Source organism: Cibotium barometz, chromosome 38 (genome assembly GCF_041138505.1).
Source record: "Cibotium barometz isolate CiBa-2024 chromosome 38, ASM4113850v1, whole genome shotgun sequence".
In the NCBI taxonomy this organism is placed as follows: Eukaryota; Viridiplantae; Streptophyta; class Polypodiopsida; order Cyatheales; family Cibotiaceae; genus Cibotium; species Cibotium barometz.
The window spans coordinates 29,790,550-29,809,349 of NC_141083.1; the positions used below are offsets into that span (position 1 = coordinate 29,790,550).

The 18,800-nt window shown below is 40.6% G+C and overlaps 1 protein-coding gene and 1 long non-coding RNA gene across 2 annotated transcripts; both read left to right on the forward strand.

The window, feature by feature from the left end:
* The first annotated feature begins 3,662 nt into the window (after window positions 1-3,662).
* On the forward strand, window positions 3,663-15,323 carry LOC147616577 (uncharacterized). The gene is made up of 6 exons (XM_086777123.1): window positions 3,663-3,746; window positions 13,159-13,227; window positions 13,364-14,134; window positions 14,253-14,449; window positions 14,539-14,670; window positions 14,847-15,323. Exons 3-4 carry the CDS (start codon window positions 13,365-13,367, stop codon window positions 14,260-14,262), a joined length of 780 nt encoding a protein of 259 aa, XP_086633249.1. The 5' UTR covers window positions 3,663-3,746; window positions 13,159-13,227; window position 13,364; the 3' UTR covers window positions 14,263-14,449; window positions 14,539-14,670; window positions 14,847-15,323.
* An 85-nt stretch (window positions 15,324-15,408) lies between these two features.
* Window positions 15,409-17,485, forward strand: LOC147616578 (uncharacterized). The gene is made up of 3 exons (XR_015262435.1): window positions 15,409-15,797; window positions 15,891-16,455; window positions 16,557-17,485. It is a non-coding gene; the product is annotated as an uncharacterized LOC147616578 (long non-coding RNA).
* Window positions 17,486-18,800: the final 1,315 nt, after the last annotated feature.

Below are 18,800 nucleotides of genomic sequence, written 5' to 3' on the forward strand. Positions count from 1 at the left end.
TTTGTATCCCTTTAGGGCATACAGCACCACCAGCCCTCACCATTTCAGAAACTTTGGTTTTAATGGCATCCTTTGTTCTTCTAGTCAAACCATCTCCAACGGGATGATTATGATGGCCATGGTGTATGACTGCACGAGTAAGATTCACACCATCTCTACATTCTGGCATGCAGAGTAACATTTCACAGTAACATCTCTCCAAGCAAATTGGTGGACGACCACAATGTATACATGATAAGGAGCCATATGATTCAATTGACACATTTGCTAGGGCCCCTCTAATCAATCTCCCATCCCATTGTGTCTCATTCTCTATCCCAATTCTTTCTTTATAACCACAAGTTGCATTTATACAACGGAGGTGACCTCCACATTCCTTTCTACGAACCACACCAGGAAATACTATATTTGTTGTAACAGGATCACTCCAAACATGACCATCAAATTTTGACTCCGTACCTTTTGTGCGATGTTTCATTGAAGTAGCTGGTAGCTCAAAGAAAACATCACCATCATAAGTAGAAGGCAACTCATCCACAGTGACGTGCATTCCAACCTTCTCATAGGCCTCACGCAATCTGTTCTTTATAGGTAGTTGCATAATAATCTCAATGACACTATGTTGTTTGTCATTCTCAATGTTGCTAGCTGAATCATGTTTCCTTGCCTCATCATTTTTGTCGCAAACAGAGTAGAAATCTTTTTTGTTTTCGTGCACTAGAGTCTTCTGAAGTTCATTGTCATCAAGCTTGAATCTTTCTCCCTTCACGGTGAAAATATCACCAAACTGCGCATCAAGGTGAAACATTTTGTATCCATCGTCATGGACTTCGTATTGCAGCTCCATTGTCAAATCAGACCCATTATCACCAAAGTGCTGATGGACAGATATGGACCCAAGTGTGAATTGGAAATGGCTAGCAAGCACCATCTCTGACAACACTCCTCTACCTATGGAAGTGCGAACAAACATATGCAAAGATCTATCCTCATTCTGAATTGTGACAGATTCCATAAGAACGGAATGGTTGAGCTGTGCAACTCAATGAGATGAAGTCCAAAGGGTGAGATCAAGAGGAGAGTGTTCGTTTCAAGATCAAGGGTGAGATCAAGAGGAGAGTCTGCCGCAAGAAAAAATGCTCACAGATGCTTTGCACACACTGCCCATTGTTTATACTCACAACTTTGTAAGATAGGTCTTGTGAAAGTCGGCACAAGTGTGACAATGGTACTGAACCATGATGTAAATTTTAGCCATCATTTGTTAACAACAATACTATAATACCATGGACTCTTAGACCTTTTAATCCCCAACCTTTCTTTGACACGTATGGGAGTTATTGCAAGCCATTCTCGCTAGCAATGACATTTCATTATTGCTACATAAAGTTGATAGATAGATATAAATTATAACTGTGGCGAACAAGAAATGGCTGGTTAGCACATCTCTAACCTTTTGAATATAAATTATAGGGGTCTATTGGACTCTATCTTTCATCAATTATTAATGAAAGGTAGAGGCCAATAGACACCTTTCGTCGACGAAAGGGGTCTATGGGCCTCTATCTTTCATGAACCATTAATTAAATATAGAGGTTAATAGACCCCTTTCGTTGATGAAAGGGGTCTATTGGCCTCTATATTTAATTATTCTCTCCAATAGGGGTCTATCATTAATTGAATATTAATCAAAAAAATATTTAATTGTATGTCGACCTCACACAGTAAAATTATCAACCTCACAATTATGAAAAATTATCAACCTCACACAGTAATGATGTTTAATTAAATGATCACTCATCATTGCTGCATTCTCATTAGCAATCAAATTCGTATGATAATCATTATAAGTCATGGTTCCTATTAACATCATAGTTTGGTAGCATAGATTGTAATTAAAGCCAATAGACCCCTTTCGTCGACGAAAGGGGTCTATTGGCCATTCATTTTCATGAGAGCCCTTAGATGAATTATGGATTGGATCGGCCATCGCCGCCCTCACCCTCGTGATGACTCGCGACCCACCCGCACGTCGCCCCCCTTTCCCGCGCCCTCGTGTCTCTCTGTACTCTAGGCTCTCATGAAAATAAATGGCCAATAGACCCGTTTCGTCGACGAAAGGGGTCTATTGGCCTTTAAATTTTCTTAAGGGCTCATGAAAATGAAAAGCCAAAATACCCCTTTTGTCGACGAAAGGGGTCTATTGGCCTTTAAATTTTCTTAAAGGGGTCTATTGGCCTTTAAATTTTCTTAAGGGCTCATGAAAATGAAAAGCCAAAATACCCCTTTCGTCGACGAAAGGGGTATTTTGGCCTTTCATTTTCATGAGGAAAAAGGGGCCCCAAATTTGAAAAAAAAAACGTTTGTCTTAATTCTCCTCATTAGTCTCTTAAACACCAACCATAAATGCCATAACTTGAACTGATATCCCTACGAAAAAGCGACTTAAAACTTCAAACAACCATTTTGTTTTTTTGCAATTGTGTTAGCAGACACACGATATTTTCATGAAATTTTTTATAACAATAAAATCATGAGAATCTTACACAAATAACAAGAAGACGGTATCCTTAAATGACCGACAAATTTTGGCATCATTTTCATGAAATTTTTTATAACAATAAAATCATGAGAATCTTACACAAATAACAAGAAGACGGTATCCTTTAATTTTGGCATCGTTTGGGGGTGGCCCACCTTTTTCCTCATGCAAATGAGAGGCCAAAATACCCCTTTCATCGACGAAAGGGGTATTTTGGCCCTTCATTTTCTTAAAAAAATTAAAGAAAATGAAAGGCCAAAATACCCCTTTCGTCGACGAAAGGGGTATTTTGGCCTTTCGTTTTCAATCTTCACACCTCCCTGTTTTCATCAACGCTCTGCCTCCCTCGCCCTCGCCCTTGCTCTGCATCGCCGTATACAAATCATCAAGGCCTTGCTCTGCCTCCCTCGACGTCAACCTCGCCCTTGCTCTGCCTCCCTCAACCCCTCGCCCTCGCCCTTGGTCTGCCTCCCTCGACCCCTCGCCCTCGCCCTGTGGGGTGGTGGACGGCGCAGTGAACCTCGCCCTCGCCCTTGCTCTGCCTCCCTCGACCCCTCGCCCTTGCTCTGCCTCCCTCGACATCAACCTGTGGGACGGCGCAGTGAACCTCGCCCTTGCTCTGCCTCCCTCGACCCCTCGCCCTTGCTCTGCCTCCCTCGACGTCAACCTGTGGACGGCGCAGTGAACCTCGCCCTCGCCCTTGCTCTGCCTCCCTCGACGTCAACCTCGCCCATGCCCTTGCTCTGCCTCCCTCGACGTCAACCTGTGGACAGCGCAGTGAACCTCGCCCTCGCCCTCACCCTTGCTCTGCCTCCCTCACGTCAACCTGTGGACGGCGTCTCTTACACTCTCTCTAGCTTGTTGTGGCATCAACCTGTGGAAGGCTAGTGCTCTGCCTCCCTCGACGTGGTGCTGTGGACGGCGTCTCTTACACTCTCTCTAGCTTGTTGTGGCGTCAACCTGTGGAAGGCTAGTGCTGTGGCTCCTTGTTGTGCTTTATTTACAATGTTTTTATTTATGCGGGTTCTTCTTGCTTGGATGTTGTTTTTTGACCTTTTTCTTAGAAGTATACTACGCAAAAGAATTGGTTAATATGTGTCTTATAATTTTGTCTTTCCAGCTGGATTGTTTTCATGCATTGCGGTACAGTGATCCACTATTCGTTTCTCCAACAGCTCTTTTACAACAAGGACTTTCTCCCCTTGTAAGCTTTTCAATTAATGCTGGACTTTTTGATTAGGGAAGATCTTAATGCATCATTGACATAAAATACTCAAGCCAGTCTTAAAGATACTCAAGCCAAGGAAGATACTCAAGCCAGTCTTAAAGACTAGAGGCACGATGTTGCTGTATAGCTACGCTAGTCCCTCATTGCTACACATAATTGAATGCACATTTTACATAGTTCATCTGCACTTGCCAGGAACTTAGTCGTATGTTGTGGTCTTGGATTTGTCAGATGCAAGCTACATAGGCGTGAGTTTACACATCCCTGGAAGCCTAGAATCACACATTATTTCTTTGCATTCAGAAAGGGCTTGTAGTATATGATAAATGATTGATCTTCCAATTTTGTCTAAGATCCAATTGGATTTGTGAACACTGAGTGCTAGTTGAGATGTTTTGCAGCCTCTATGTAAAATGTTTGTACCAACTCATCTATGTATTAATTGTTTTACCAAGTGTACCTGTTGTTGGCCACTTATACCAATTGTTGATGCCCTTTCTCTACTGTGGGCTGCATATTGTGTACATGTACTTTTTTTTTCTCTCTAGTAGATCCTTCTCTAGTGGTGGCTTGAAGGCAGCTTGGTCTCCCGCCCGAAGGCAATACAATTAGATGATTACAACCAATCCACTAATGAAGAGTCAATATTTTTTCAACTATAGTATCCATACTACAAGGCTCCTTTTACTTAGATAAAGGACCGCACTCATACATACTAGGAGAGTTATAACGTTACCTCGTTGATTCAAAAGATACTTTGGCACTCATACATAACCCACTTCTTTTAGTTGTCGTTACATGGTGGCAGGGATTTCATATTCACGTGATCACAGCCTTTTTTCTTGTGATCACAGCTATTGTTCACAAATCTCAATGTTCACAAAATTCACAGTTCTCAAATCCTAGAGGGTGGGATGACCTGGTAACCCACAATTGGCCCGCCGGGCTACAAGTCTGGACCGCCAGGCCCGCCGGGCGCGCAGAAGCCCGCCGGGCCCGACTCCCGGCCCGGCGGGCTATATTGTGGTATAAAAGGGTGGTCCAGGGGGTCACTGTTCACAGAATCTTCCTTGTACTTGGTGTCAGTGTTGCTAGTGTGATCAATTTGAGGTAATTTTTAAGTTGAAAGTGTTGGTGTCATTTAATTTTTTGCATACGCTTAAGTTTAACGTTGTTTGTGATGCATGTGCATGTGTCGTTAAATGTTAAGAGGCCCGCTGCAGATGGCCGAGCGATTGGCTAGGTCTGCTGATGTGCACTCTTAATATTTAACTTATGTAGAAGTTTTCGTTGTGGCACGGTATCTGCAAATGGTCGGTTTACTGACTAGGTTTGCAGTTACCAAGTTACAATGCGGCTTTGTTTTTGTTAAATGCTTTGAGAGCCCGCTGCAGATGGCCGATTTACTGGCTAGGTCTGCTGATGTGCGCTCGTAGCATTTGACATGTGTGATGCTTTGCTACTTAGTACGGTATCTGCAGATGGTCGGTTTACTGACTAGGTCTGCTGACACCAAGCTATGTGGTGAAGTTTGTTTTTGTTATTTGGTTTGATAGTCATCTGCAGATGGTCGGTATACTGACTAGGTCTGCTGACGATGTGTCAAAGCATTTAACTTGTGCCATAGTTTTCATCTTAATGCGATATCTGCAGATGGTCGGTATACTGACTAGGTCTGCTGACGTCAAGTTAAGTCGTAAACTTGTGTTTTGTGTTTGTTTTTGACGATGAATGTGATTATTTAGTTTGCATGACATGAGTCATAAGTGTGTTGGATGTAGAAATCTCTTAGTTAGCTTACAAATAGCATTTTTTGTGGTTATAAATGTTGCAACTATTTGTCAATTATATTGTGCAGATTGATGGCGACGCTTGCACTTACTCCTGAAATCAAGAAATCAATTCGTATCAAACTCGTTACCCTCATTAGTTGCTTGTCACCTAATCACATCGAGGGTATTGTGTCTGATAGGAATCGATTTGAGCAAATATTAGGTGAGGTTGTCCGCGCAGTGAAAAATATCCATGTGGGTGCTGATGGAGCAGCCATCAAGCATTTTGTTACTAGCATTGTGGGCAACATGCCTAGATGCGCTGTTGACCTAGGTGACGACAGACCAGCGGAAACAAATGAATCCAAGCTGGAGCACTTCCACACAAAATGGAAGGTAGAGAAAGAGAGGTCCAAGCGTGCAAAGGCCATAGACACCCAAGCTATCCTGAGCAAGAGAGCTCGCAAAGAGCTGGACCGGCCTGCTGATGAACAAGAAGATTTATCATCTGGTGCACGTGAGGTCTCTAAAGGCACCCACTTGCAGCGCACAAAGCATAATACTAACTGCAGCATGACAATTGGGTTGCCTGCAGAGGCCATCATCACAGAAAAGAAGATGGGCTCTGGATCGTACGGCGTTGTACATAAATGCCATATTCAAGGTGTCTCCTGGTTTCCAGAAGGCATTTCTTATTGTGCAAAGCAATTCCTTGGTAGCCGAAGGGCTCACTTGAAGTCTTTTGCTCAGGAGGCTTCAATCGACCTAACCCACAGGGGCATAGTGCGCGCCATTGGGCACACAAGGAAGGAGCCATGGATACTGCTCTTCCCCCTCTTTAATGGGGGAAGTCTTGGAGATATAATGGAGTGTGTTCCGCCTCCTAAGGGGACCCTCAGTTCCATGCTTGCTGCAGGTAAAGGCAACAGATACAAGAAAAAACAAGTGGCTCCTCATGAAATGGAGCGATACAAGTCTTTGATTTTTCATGCTCCCGAGCTTATCTGTGCCCTTGTGAATACCATGGCCTTTGCACATGCTGAAGGGATCATCCACAATGATTGCCACCCCTGGAATATAATGATAGATTTCACCAAAGAAGGGGTGCCACGGGTAGGCATCATTGACTGGGGTCTTGCATTGAGGGATGGGATTGAGTTCAAACCCACAAATATCGCCAACAAAGCAGAGCACGATCAACGCCCCTGGAGAGCCCCTGAGCTCGCAGATGTAAGGTCCCCTTGTCCATGGAGCAAGGCATCAGATGTCTTCTGCTTGGCTTGGGTGATTGAAAAGTTTACATTATTTTGTGCTGAGTTTGTAGAAATGACCAAAGTGCCGTGGGTGGGTAAAACTGCCATCCACACAAATTTGATTAAGGAATGGACGGCTGCCTATATGACGCCATCAAAGGAAGATAGGAAGACCATGGCAGATTTTGAGGAGCAATTGAAGAATTTGGAAGTGTCACCCGCTGCATGCTTACGTCCACTATCTGAGATGACACCACACTTATTATAAAGCCTCTTGTAAATGATATGTTTTGGTTGGCTATCTATTCCATGACCTGCCTTTAATCGACTGACACTATTTTGGTCCCAATTGTTAAATATTATTTTGATCCCAATTCTCTCTCTCTCTCTCTCTCTCTCTCTCTCTCTCTCTCTCTCTCTCTCTCTCTCTCTCTCTCTCTCTCTCTCTGAGTATTTGAAAATAACAAGTTTGCAGTAAATAAACATTGATTTTATAAACTTATACCTAACATCTGAAAATAACTTTAAAGCTATTCCTAAATTAACATTGATTCTATAAACTTAAAGTGTATACATACTTTTTCTCAGATGGCTGATAATAATGAAGCCGCAAAGAAGGCATTTGAACGCTTAAAGCAAATCTCGGGCAGTGGCACTGTGAATGATGCGGCATGTATTACCGGACGCACCTCCAAATGGGCACCGGCCCATGGATTACAGTATGCCCAAGTAAACAAGAATGTGTCCAAAGAGATGGTCAAGAGCATCTGGCCTGACGTCTCCAATGATGCCATAAAAAAAGGGCGCTTGAAGCTGACACAATGTAGTGTTCCTTTAATTATCGAGCATGCGGAGCGCATTTTTGTGGATGTCATGGCCCAACCCATGCATCACGGTGACTGTCCCCTCTGGTTTGCTAAAATGCTATATGCACAATTTGTGCAGAATTCAGTTGTAGACTTTAGCTCTCGACCTCCTCATCTACATGTGGAAGACATTCGGAGTGAGTCAATCACTATGCCTCGAGATGAGTTGCAACTGGCCATTCTTGGAGCCTCAATGGAAGTTCATCACACGGTTGATGAGCTTCAAACTCAAATCAACCAAATTAGAGGCACCCAAGGCCCTCAACAGACGGAAGCAGCACCAGAGCGCGGGCAAGCACCTGAAAGTTCAAGCGCTAGAGATATACTAAGAGAGAAAAAGCTCTTGAAGAGACGCATAACGCAAATGGAGGAGCAAGGCCATGCAAACTCTCCTATGACGGCATTTGAACACCCGAATAGTTTGGAGCAACCACCTCTACATGGGCACGAAAGTGGCGGACCATGCCCTATTTGTTATAGTTTCTTTCACTCATGGTCTGGCCACTACACTGTCCCATGTGGGCACATGTACCACTTGACCTGTCTTTTGCAACACATGGTCAACAGTACTACGTGTGCTTTGTGCGGCAAAGAATTTCACAAAAATTTGCATATATGTTTTAAATTGGGTGCCGACTATGATCGGTTGACCAATGCACGACACATGGACGAGTTAGAGCCGCATTTAAACTTATCTCTCTCTTAAATGCAACCCTGGAATTTAACAAGATTCGGCAACTTTGTTCAAAAGATTTCCAATGCTCTCTCTCTATCTCTCTCTCTCTCTCTCTCTCTCTCTCTCTCTCTCTCTCGCACACACACAAACACATGCACACAGATTACTTTGGAGTGTGTCAAAACTAACATGATTTCGTATTCTAAGTTTAACATGACATGACTAAAAACCATACTCTCTAAATTAACACTAACATGTTTGATATCCAGTTGTTGCAAGACGGATTACTTTGGAGTGTCTCAAAACTAACATGATTTCGTATTCTAAGTTTAACATGACATGACTAAAAACCATACTCTCTAAATTGATCACCAACATGTTTGATATCCAGTTGTTGCAAGACGGATTACATTGGAGTGTGTCAAAACTAACATGATTTCGTATTCTAAGTTTAACATGACATGACTAAAAACCATACTCTCTAAATTGACACTAACATGTTTGATATCCAGTTGTTGCAAGACGGATTACATTGGAGTGTGTCAAAACTAACATGATTTCGTATTCTAAGTTTAACATGACATGACTAAAAACCATACTCTCTAAATTGACACTAACATGTTTGATATCCAGTTGTTGCAAGACGGATTACTTTGGAGTGTCTCAAAACTAACATGATTTCGTATTCTAAGTTTAACATGACATGACTAAAAACCATACTCTCTAAATTGACACTAACATGTTTGATATCCAGTTGTTGCAAGACGGATTACATTGGAGTGTGTCAAAACTAACATGATTTCGTATTCTAAGTTTAACATGACATGACTAAAAACCATACTCTCTAAATTGACACTAACATGTTTGATATCCAGTTGTTGCAAGACGGATTACTTTGGAGTGTCTCAAAACTAACATGATTTCGTATTCTAAGTTTAACATGACATGACTAAAAACCATACTCTCTAATTTGATCACCAACATGTTTGATATCCAGTTGTTGCAAGACGGATTACATTGGAGTGTGTCAAAACTAACATGATTTCGTATTCTAAGTTTAACATGACATGACTAAAAACCATTCTCTCTAAAATGTTCACCAACATGTTTGATATCCAATTGTTGCAAGACGGATTACATTGGAGTGTGTCAAAACTAACATGATTACATCAAACGTGAGGAGCGTCTGCGGGTGGCTTTACTAACACCAAAATCGGGTTGCAAGTTTTCTTCTATCTCTTCAATAAAGCACAAGTTATCGCTCGTATGTGGGACATTAGGCTCTACATCTCCATTCTCTTCTGCATCATACTCATCCTGAGTAATGTCATATGTCCACTTAGGCATCTCTTCGTTGTAATCATCTGACTCAATTGACTTCACCAATTTATCATTACAATACATATACACCAACTTCTCAGCTCTATCACTCAATAAACGATTTCTGCTAATAGAATGCACATACTTGTAACTGCTCCAATTACGTTCAGAACTAGAATTTGAAGCACATTGCGCAAGCACTCTCACAGCTAAGCGTCGCAAAGTTGGAACACTTCCCCCATTCAACATCCACCATTTCCAAGCAGGCTGTTCCTTAGCAAGCTTTTGCACAAACTCCAAGGCAAATCTACCTTCTTTCAATTTATACTTGGTTAGCTCAATTACCGCTGTTGCTTGCTCATCTGGACCTTCATAAAATCGCTCCACAACATCATAGAAATCATCGATTACCTCCTCATCTAGGGCATTCACGTCCATATGCCAGTATTCTGGGTCAAGACAATATGCGACACTATGCAATGGACTATGTGCTCCTACCCACCGAGCGCTTACATACTTGGCCAAGATATTTCTCCTTGCTCTGGTGAATGGAGGACTCCAATGCTTGACAACAGTTTTAGTGGGCTCCTCTGGGTTTGCGAGGCTTTCTTGAATGGACCACCACGCCATCCAAACCTTCCCGATATTTGGCAATCTAGAATCCAACTGGCGCAAAGCAAGCATAACTGGCATCATAACATGATAACAATCTGCTGCTTCCTCCCATAAACTACGATCCGATATCAAAGATCGCATGTACTTCACCTTTTCTTTAACCTTTTCGGACTGGTCAACCTCCCACTCAGAGAAGCCAGCACACACAAAGGTTTCCATGACTGCATTCCTATTTCTTAGGAGAGATTGAAGCATATAAAAATTAGTGCAAAATCTGGTTTCACAAGGCAACTTTAGCATAGTTTCCATGCGCGTTGACGATACATATCTAAAACACGTTGCCGTTTGAGCACAAATTTGACAATCTTACTTGCACTATCGATAATCTCCTTGAACCACTCTGTATCAGCATTTTTGTACCAATCTTGTAACACCAAGTTAAGGCTATGAGTGTTACAACCAAATGTATAGATATTGGAAAATCGAGATTCCAACATACGACCTGCTGCTCGACAATTAGCTGCATTATCCATAATCACTTGAAGCACATTTTCAGACCCAACTTGGTCGATAGCATCACCAATGATATCGGCGATAAATTGACCAGATTTAATTTCCCCGGAGCTATCAACAGCTTTGATAAAGCATTCCCCACGAGGACATACCAACATTACATTTATCAATGGACGTCTTTGGGCATTCGACCAACCATCACTGACAATTGTGCATCCAGACTGATTTGTGGTGTCAATTATGAGTCTTTGAACGCTTTCCCGTGTGTTGTCATAGCACTTGTCAAGTAATTGATTTCGCATGTGGTGATAAGTTGGTGGACAAAACCCAGGTCCATATTCTCCAATCTTCTTCCAAGCCATCTTCCATGAATCTTTCGTGACCATAGACAATGAAGAACCAGTAAAGAAGATCGCTTTCGCTAAAGCAAGTTGAGCATCCTCTAAAGCAGTGGCATGAAAGCTGTCAACTAGATTAGTTTGTCTGCTACGAGACATACCCACCTGAAACTCAGGAGATGCATCCATCGGTATTGAGACATCTGGACCTTGGGTGTCATTTTGGCAAGTAGTATGTGTTGGAGTCACTCCTTGGTTGGAGATCCCTCCACTTGATGCTGCCAAATTCGGCGATTGGTGATTTCTTGCACAGAGATTGGGCCTCTTGTTTTGTGATGCTTGTTTACTTATCAAAGCTCTAAGGCGCTTTGCAGCATCATCAGCTCCTGCACCCTTGCATTTACCTCCGGGATTTTTTGTGCTAGTGCCAAGCAAATGCTCCCTTATTCTGGGAGCACCCCCAGATTTTACCAAGCCACAAAAATTACACTTCCATTCGACAAATCTAGAAAGATTGGAAGCAAATTGCCATTCAGGTCCCGGTGATTTTCCTCCGCTCCTCCTCTTGCCACTTTGAGACGCAACATTCAAAGTTTGTGCTGTCATATCTCGTTGCAAGGAAACTCCACTAGTTTCTAATGGTCTGTTGCTTCGTTGGGTTGATGTGCCGCAATTAGAAGCAACCATTGTAACACCTAAACAACAATCATGCAAGATTTGAGATCCAAAACAGCCTGAGTAAAACTAAAATATGCAATTATAAAGTCTAAAACCCACTTCTTGCCAATGCAACCGAACGTTTGGTGAGATGCATTTGAGGCAATCCATCCCTAAATAGAGATGATGTCCCGAACATCTCACCACCTATATCCTCCTCTAGAGAAGCTCCTACCCAGACCAAATGGCACTCGAGTAGACCACCCAAGAGGAGGTATTGCTAGTCGACCTAAAGAAATCAAACGTTTGGTGAGATGCATTTGAGACAATCCATCCCTAAATAGAGATGATGTCCCGAACATCTCACCACCTATATCCTCCTCTAGAGAAGCTTCTACCCAGACCAAATGGCACTCGAGTAGACCACCCAAGAGGAGGTATTGCTAGTCGACCTAAAGAAACCAAACGTTTGGTGAGATGCATTTGAGGCAATCCATCCCTAGATAGAGATGATGTCCCGAACATCTCACCACCTATACCCTCCTCTAGGGAAGCTCCTACCCAGACCAATTGGCACTCGAGTAGACCACCCAAGAGGAGACATTGCTAGTCCACGTAACAAATACGATAAACCATTTACAATCAAAATCTTATAAAATACAAAATATTATTAACAAGCTTCAAACAAAAATCCAGAATATTTATACTCACCTCTTGTGTCTTTTAGCCTGAGGTGAGCCACCCAAGTGCTTTGGTAAAGCACATTTGGAAGTGAGGGGAAACCCTTTATATAGGTCCCTCCAAAGCAGCCAAGTTTTTGGCGCAAAAAAAGGCCCGCCGGGCTAAACAGTGGCCCACCGGGCCAAGCTAGTAGCCCGCTGGGAAAACCGGGATAGCAAGTTTCTCCCGGTTGTGTGAATATCTATGATATTAACAAGTGTATGAGAGTGTTATTAACTAGTGTTATTACCACTTCGCGGTTAACGTGATCACGTGAATGAAATCCATGCATGGTGGCCTCCCCATTATTTAGTGGAGAGCTATTTTTGGTGCAGACCCTAGATGCCCGGTAGCTTGTAAGATAGTACAACATTGCATATGGGGGTGTAGATCTCCTCAAAGGATTTTGGGCTTAGCATATATAAGTAGATTGAGGAGAGATACCATACATGTTACTTAGGGTGCTTGAGACGAGGAGGATATACATGAGTTTTGTCCAAAACAAGAAGCCACAACTCATATCTATGCACATGTAAGCATATCAAAAGTTTAGTGATCTTTCATCTCTTAGATTTACAAGTATGATTGTACGCTTTTAAGGTTAATAACTTGTTCTTGTATGCTTAATAACTTTTTCTTGTATGCTTTTGTTGTCCAGCTAGTCTCCTCAAGCCCCATCATCTCGTCAAGTGCAACTTCAATTAGCAGCATCACGATCAAGCTTCAGGTATTTTCTATTTTGAAGCCTCTTGGGGTTTCTTTGTATGCTATTGAAGTAATGCTAGGACTTAATTGAACTTGTAAGTCTATTCTATGCCATGTGATGACTTCTTTTTTTAAATGCATCTTTGTCACATTGGCAGGATGGTAAAATTAAGAAATTCTGAGAGGAGGGGGAGAGGTGGAAGAGGAGAACGAGGAGGCAAGAGAGGTGGAAGGACAAGTAGCAAGAGAAGTTTGCAAGTGGAATCTACACCAAATTTAGAGATTCAAAAAGAGGTTGAAATTGAAGTTGAAGAGGATAAGGAGATGGAAGACTTTGAAGACAATACTATAATTGTGGAGGAATCTTCTAAGAAGAGAAAGAAAGAGGATAAACAACTAGATGAGGAGTTTGAGCAAGAGTTTCCTGCTGCACTTGATATTGGCCAAGGGAAGGATGTTATTGAATCTCTTGCAATCAATCCTGGAAAGATTTCTCCCTTGATCCCATTATGTCGTTGTGTTGTAAACACAAGAGTGAGAGGCCTACGAACTGATATGGATAGCCTAAAGCAAGCTCTAGAGGCAGAAAAATATATTCAACAGAAAGGAATGTTTATTTTATCTACAACACTTTCGGATGGTGTTTCACAAGAGGTGACAGATGAAATTGAACAATCATGGGATTCTTGTTGGAGGGATGTAAATGCAGAATTTGAGGCACAGATTGTTGATGATGCTGATTGGTCATTTTTGTCTCGAAAGATGTTTTTTGTGTGGGAGGGGAATCACCGTACTGTTGCATGGATGTCTCTAATTGAGGAGAAATTCAAGACATCAAAGGCATGGCATATTCGAGTTTTAGCAAGTTTTATTACTCCAGAGAAAGAAACAGAAATGAAGCTAATAGCTGCTCTTCAAAGGTTCAATCTGTAAGTGCGAGTTCTTACTTATATGTGTTACCTTTTTTCGAGCTTTTAAGGGTTTTGTGAATAATTCTTAATATGTTTGAAGCTATGTATTTTTTATTTTTCAGCCTTAATGAAACAGCAATTATTAAAACAAATCTCAAGGATTATTTGTTCAACACTAAGACAATGTGTTCATGTGATGAGAATGAGTACTTATCACTTTTTTCTGAGGAAGAAAAAAAGACACTTGAAAAGCATAGGGCAAATGAAAGCAGTAAAGGATCAAGTACTTGGTATCCTTTGACATCTCTGATGCTAGGGAGAATGGTATTTGCAGTAAGTTTCATACCATTTGTCATGGATGTCTTTTAAATTAGAACTAACTAATTCATTGTACTCATTCATCTCTTTGGAATATATTTTAGCCACTATACAAGCAAGATTATGAGGCAAAGCTAAAGGAACTTCAGCCAAATTTGAGTGTTGCTGATATGGAGAAATCACTTAAAAGTATTCGAAAGGATGTGAATCTCAAGTATGGTCGAAAAATGATCAAGGTATGGTTAATTTAATGATTCATAACATAAAGTTGACTTTTTAAAGTGTTCAAGTGTTTTTTGAGATTGGTCATATGATCTTTGTTTACAAAATGATCAAGGTATGGGATATTCATGTATTGTATGATTAAAAAATACAGTTGAGTGTGACGATTGCATGTACTGTTTATATGTAGATTCTGTCTATTGTCAAACCAACAAATGGTGAAGATTGGTTTAATATCTTGTGGAGCCTCCCATTTGATGATAAATCATCCATTGTCACATTGGAAAAGTTGTATAACATCTCCATTGCAAAAGTCTCAAAGGAGACACAACTAGCAACCCTCAGAATCTTAGGGTCAGATTCAAATTTGAGAACAAGTTATGGGATGCCAAAAGCTGATAGAGAATTCATAAAGTGGATGGCGAAAGAGGCATGGATGGATCAGTTGCTTTGTGAATCTGAGAGGTTACTCTCTCAGGTCTTGGTTGCTAGTCAACAAGCTAGCTTTGTGCTTCCTCAAGATCCTACGTTGAGAGAGTATTTTGGGGAAATACAAGCAATGAACAGACTTGAACTTTATGAAGATTTAAAGGATTCAATGACTGTTGCTACAGCTGCAAACAGGACAAATGGAGATGACGAGGGCATCTCGACGATTGGTATTTAGGTAAGCAATACATGTTTTTTCCTTTTCAATTAAAAATCCATCCTTAAGTATTTCGCTTTTGTACTAAGACTCTTATTGTATGCAGATTCTTGCAATCCTTAAAAGCTGTTGGTAAGATTGAAAAATTGTTGCCCATATGTCGAGTATGGACAAAAATTCAGGACTTAAAATTCTGTATGTACTCTCCAAACATGATAGAAAAAGAAGGGAAGCAAGTGCTCTCTGAGTGGGAGAGAAAGAACTGCCCGTGGTGGCTCGATATGAAAAAAGGATGTTGCATCGAGGAGGAGGTAGAGCTGTACACACAGCATAAAAAGGGAGAGATGGGTTCATCAAGCTCAAATTCAGTCCATGATGATGATGCAGTCATTGAGGTTCAAAAAACACTTGAGAAGATGACTAAAAAGGACAAAGATTCAAGTATGGAACTAAAGAAGGGTGGTAGGCCACCAAAAAATCCTGGTACTAATAATGGTAAGTTCTCTTGATCTTTTTTCAAGCTATTATTTGTTTGTGTAACATATGTTGTTATCACTTTGTGTCTTTACATATATGGTGTGGGTACAGATGTGCAGGTACTGCAGTCTACACCCATTCTGAAAGGATGTAAATGGAAAGATAGGTCTGTCCGCTTTTTGTACATTCCATTGACCTCTCTAACTTTGAATCAGAGTGGCACATGTGATGCTTCACATTGCAAGGTTTGGTGCTATGATTATGTCGAGTTTGGGAAGCAATTGTCTGTCTCAAACTTCACACAAGCCTATATAGACATGAAGGAATACTTTGTGGGTCTTGGAGGTGAAAGAAAAACAAGAAATGGTAAAAGAGTGTTGCTTGGGCTGCAGATTTTGTCATTATTGATCTGCCTACACAGCTAGAAACTCTTGGAGTAGAGGATTCCACATCTCCATCTTGGAATTTATTAACAGAGGACCATGTACGCTACTCCTTGCTAGTAGCGGCCACAGTTGTTTCAGATTCTGGCTGGATCCTAGTTATGTGTGCTCCTCATGTTCTTCATTTGGTTGAGCGTTATGCTAGGATCAGTAGATTGGAGTTTGCATGTCGAATGTACATGCAATTCTTAGATGCATATTGCACAATCAAAGTTGGTGGTATTGATCATAAGGTGAGACAATTGTCATACAATGACCTGTTGAAAGAATTTATGCTCTCGTATAATGAAATGGCTTGTACTAAGTATATGTTTAATTCTTTTCTTATCTTTAGGTGGATGTTGTGGTTTTATGCCTTCTTCATCGGGCTGGTATGTCTTGTGTTTGTAATCCTGGAAATGCTTCCGTGGTTGGTACCAAATTGGGCATTGCTTTTGGAAGTAGTTTGTTTCATCATTATTTACCAACAAGTGAGCAGACTATAAAACATGGAGAGAGTATTCCATGGAGAGGTGCATTGGAGAAGGCTCCATGCATGATGTTGTACTTCTTGGAGTTCTTGTGTCCAATTTCTGGACATGTGGTGGACTTAGGTGCTGGGACTGGTTCTATGTAAAAAGCATGCGTGCATTCTGGGAGAGCATGCTTATCTATTGAGAATGATCCTGACATTTGCAATTCTATATTGCAACCATTTTTTGATGGACAGAAAGGAAAGGGAAATGTGTTAAGCAACTATGGGACTCTAAATGATTCCGAAGATGTGGAAATGGTTGTTAATCTTCCAGACGACTAGTAAGTATGTTACTCTCGTGTTTAATCTTTTTAAACTTATTTGTTGGTTGGAGAATATTATTATCAATGAGGCATTGATATTGATTGATCTATTTTAGCTTTTTGCCTTCTTATGCAGGTGCTATGGCTGAGATGTGTGTAATGACATTGCATTCAATGCCCCCATCAAAGAGAGAAGGCATCGTCGCAATATTTATGTGGATGACATTAGTAAAGAAGATTGAGTCTAGTGATTTGACATGAGTTTTTCCCTTCAAGCATTGAGTCTAGTGATTTGACATGAGTATTTCCCTTCAAGCAATTCATTTTGCTTGTGATGCCCTAGTATTGAACATGCATAACTTTTGTGGTGTCTTACACCTATTTCATTTGCTAGAGATGTAGTAATCATATTGAAGAACTATTAGTACATCATGTGAGTACCCACCATGAATATTAATCTCAATATCGCATATTCAATTTTGAGCATGTTGGTTTCATAAAACTTTTTCTATTTGCTAGAGATGTGATAATCATGTCATATCTTAATTAAGGTTTGCATGTCAAAACTATGAGTTGTGTACAAATGATCATCATGGTGAATTGAATCTTGAAGTATCTCCTTGCAACTAATAAATGTTTCGGCATAGATGCATGCAAATTTGCACCCTAAATTCTTCACCATGTGACTTGCAATCATTTCATCATCACTATCTATCATGGTAGTATGAATGATGGATGATGTAGGTGGAGGGTGTTGAAATGAAGTAGACATGAAAAGTAGTTTTGTGAATAAAGGGATCTTATAAGCCCTAAATACTATTGGAAAGAAATGTAATTAAATGTATATAGCATCTTTGTAGGGTAGTTTTATGACTAAAGGGTGTGTGATGTTAGCGGCATCTTTGTGGGGTAGAAATGTATATAGTATCTTCTTGGGGTAGTTTTATGACTAAATGGTGTGTGATGTTATAATAAAATTGTCTACGAAATCACAATATAGGCCATGCTCAGAAAAATGTGCTCAGACCAAGACGCTCAGAGAAAAGACATACCCCATAAAACACTATTAATCTTTACAAAGAGGGAGGCTTCTATTTATAGGAAAAAGTGAGCCTCTAACCAAGCAAACTAAAGTTTAAAATTTTCCAGATCAGTTTGGTCATTTTTTGACCATTTTTAGGTCAATTTAGCTTACTTTTTGGTTCTAGTTGAAACAAGAGAGAGGAGAGATAAAAATATCTCATTATTTGTGAGTTTAAAACTCATCCACACAAGTTAAATAGACACCTTCTTCATGGGAAAAATTCCCCACACTGAGGTGTCAAAAATGCATCATTTCCTCTAAATATCTTTTCTTTTTTAACTTAATAACCTTGTCCTTAGTCAACTCTTCATCTTATGTGAGTATTTACTCATTTTTGGAGAATTTTTCTTTTATTCTTCAATTTATCTCCTTCCTACATTTGGATTGATCTTATTGGTCCATAGAAACCTTAATCCAAAATTTTAAAAAAATCTGGACTCTCAAGAGGCTAAGGTCCTTTTTACCTATTTTTAATTTATTCCAATTGCACACTGGAAAGTTCTTTTTGAATTTCTGTTTCAGGAATTTTTTTTTTAATAAGAATGGATATTTCTCCATCCAAAGATATCTAGAAACTGAATTATCTCTCTCTAGAATATTTTCTCTCTCTAGGCCAAAATAGATAGAAACAAGATCTGTTATTATTCTGAAAAGGGGATTGATTACAAGAGGAGAAACTGGACATCTTGAGGGACTGGGGGAGGAGACTTACAGGTG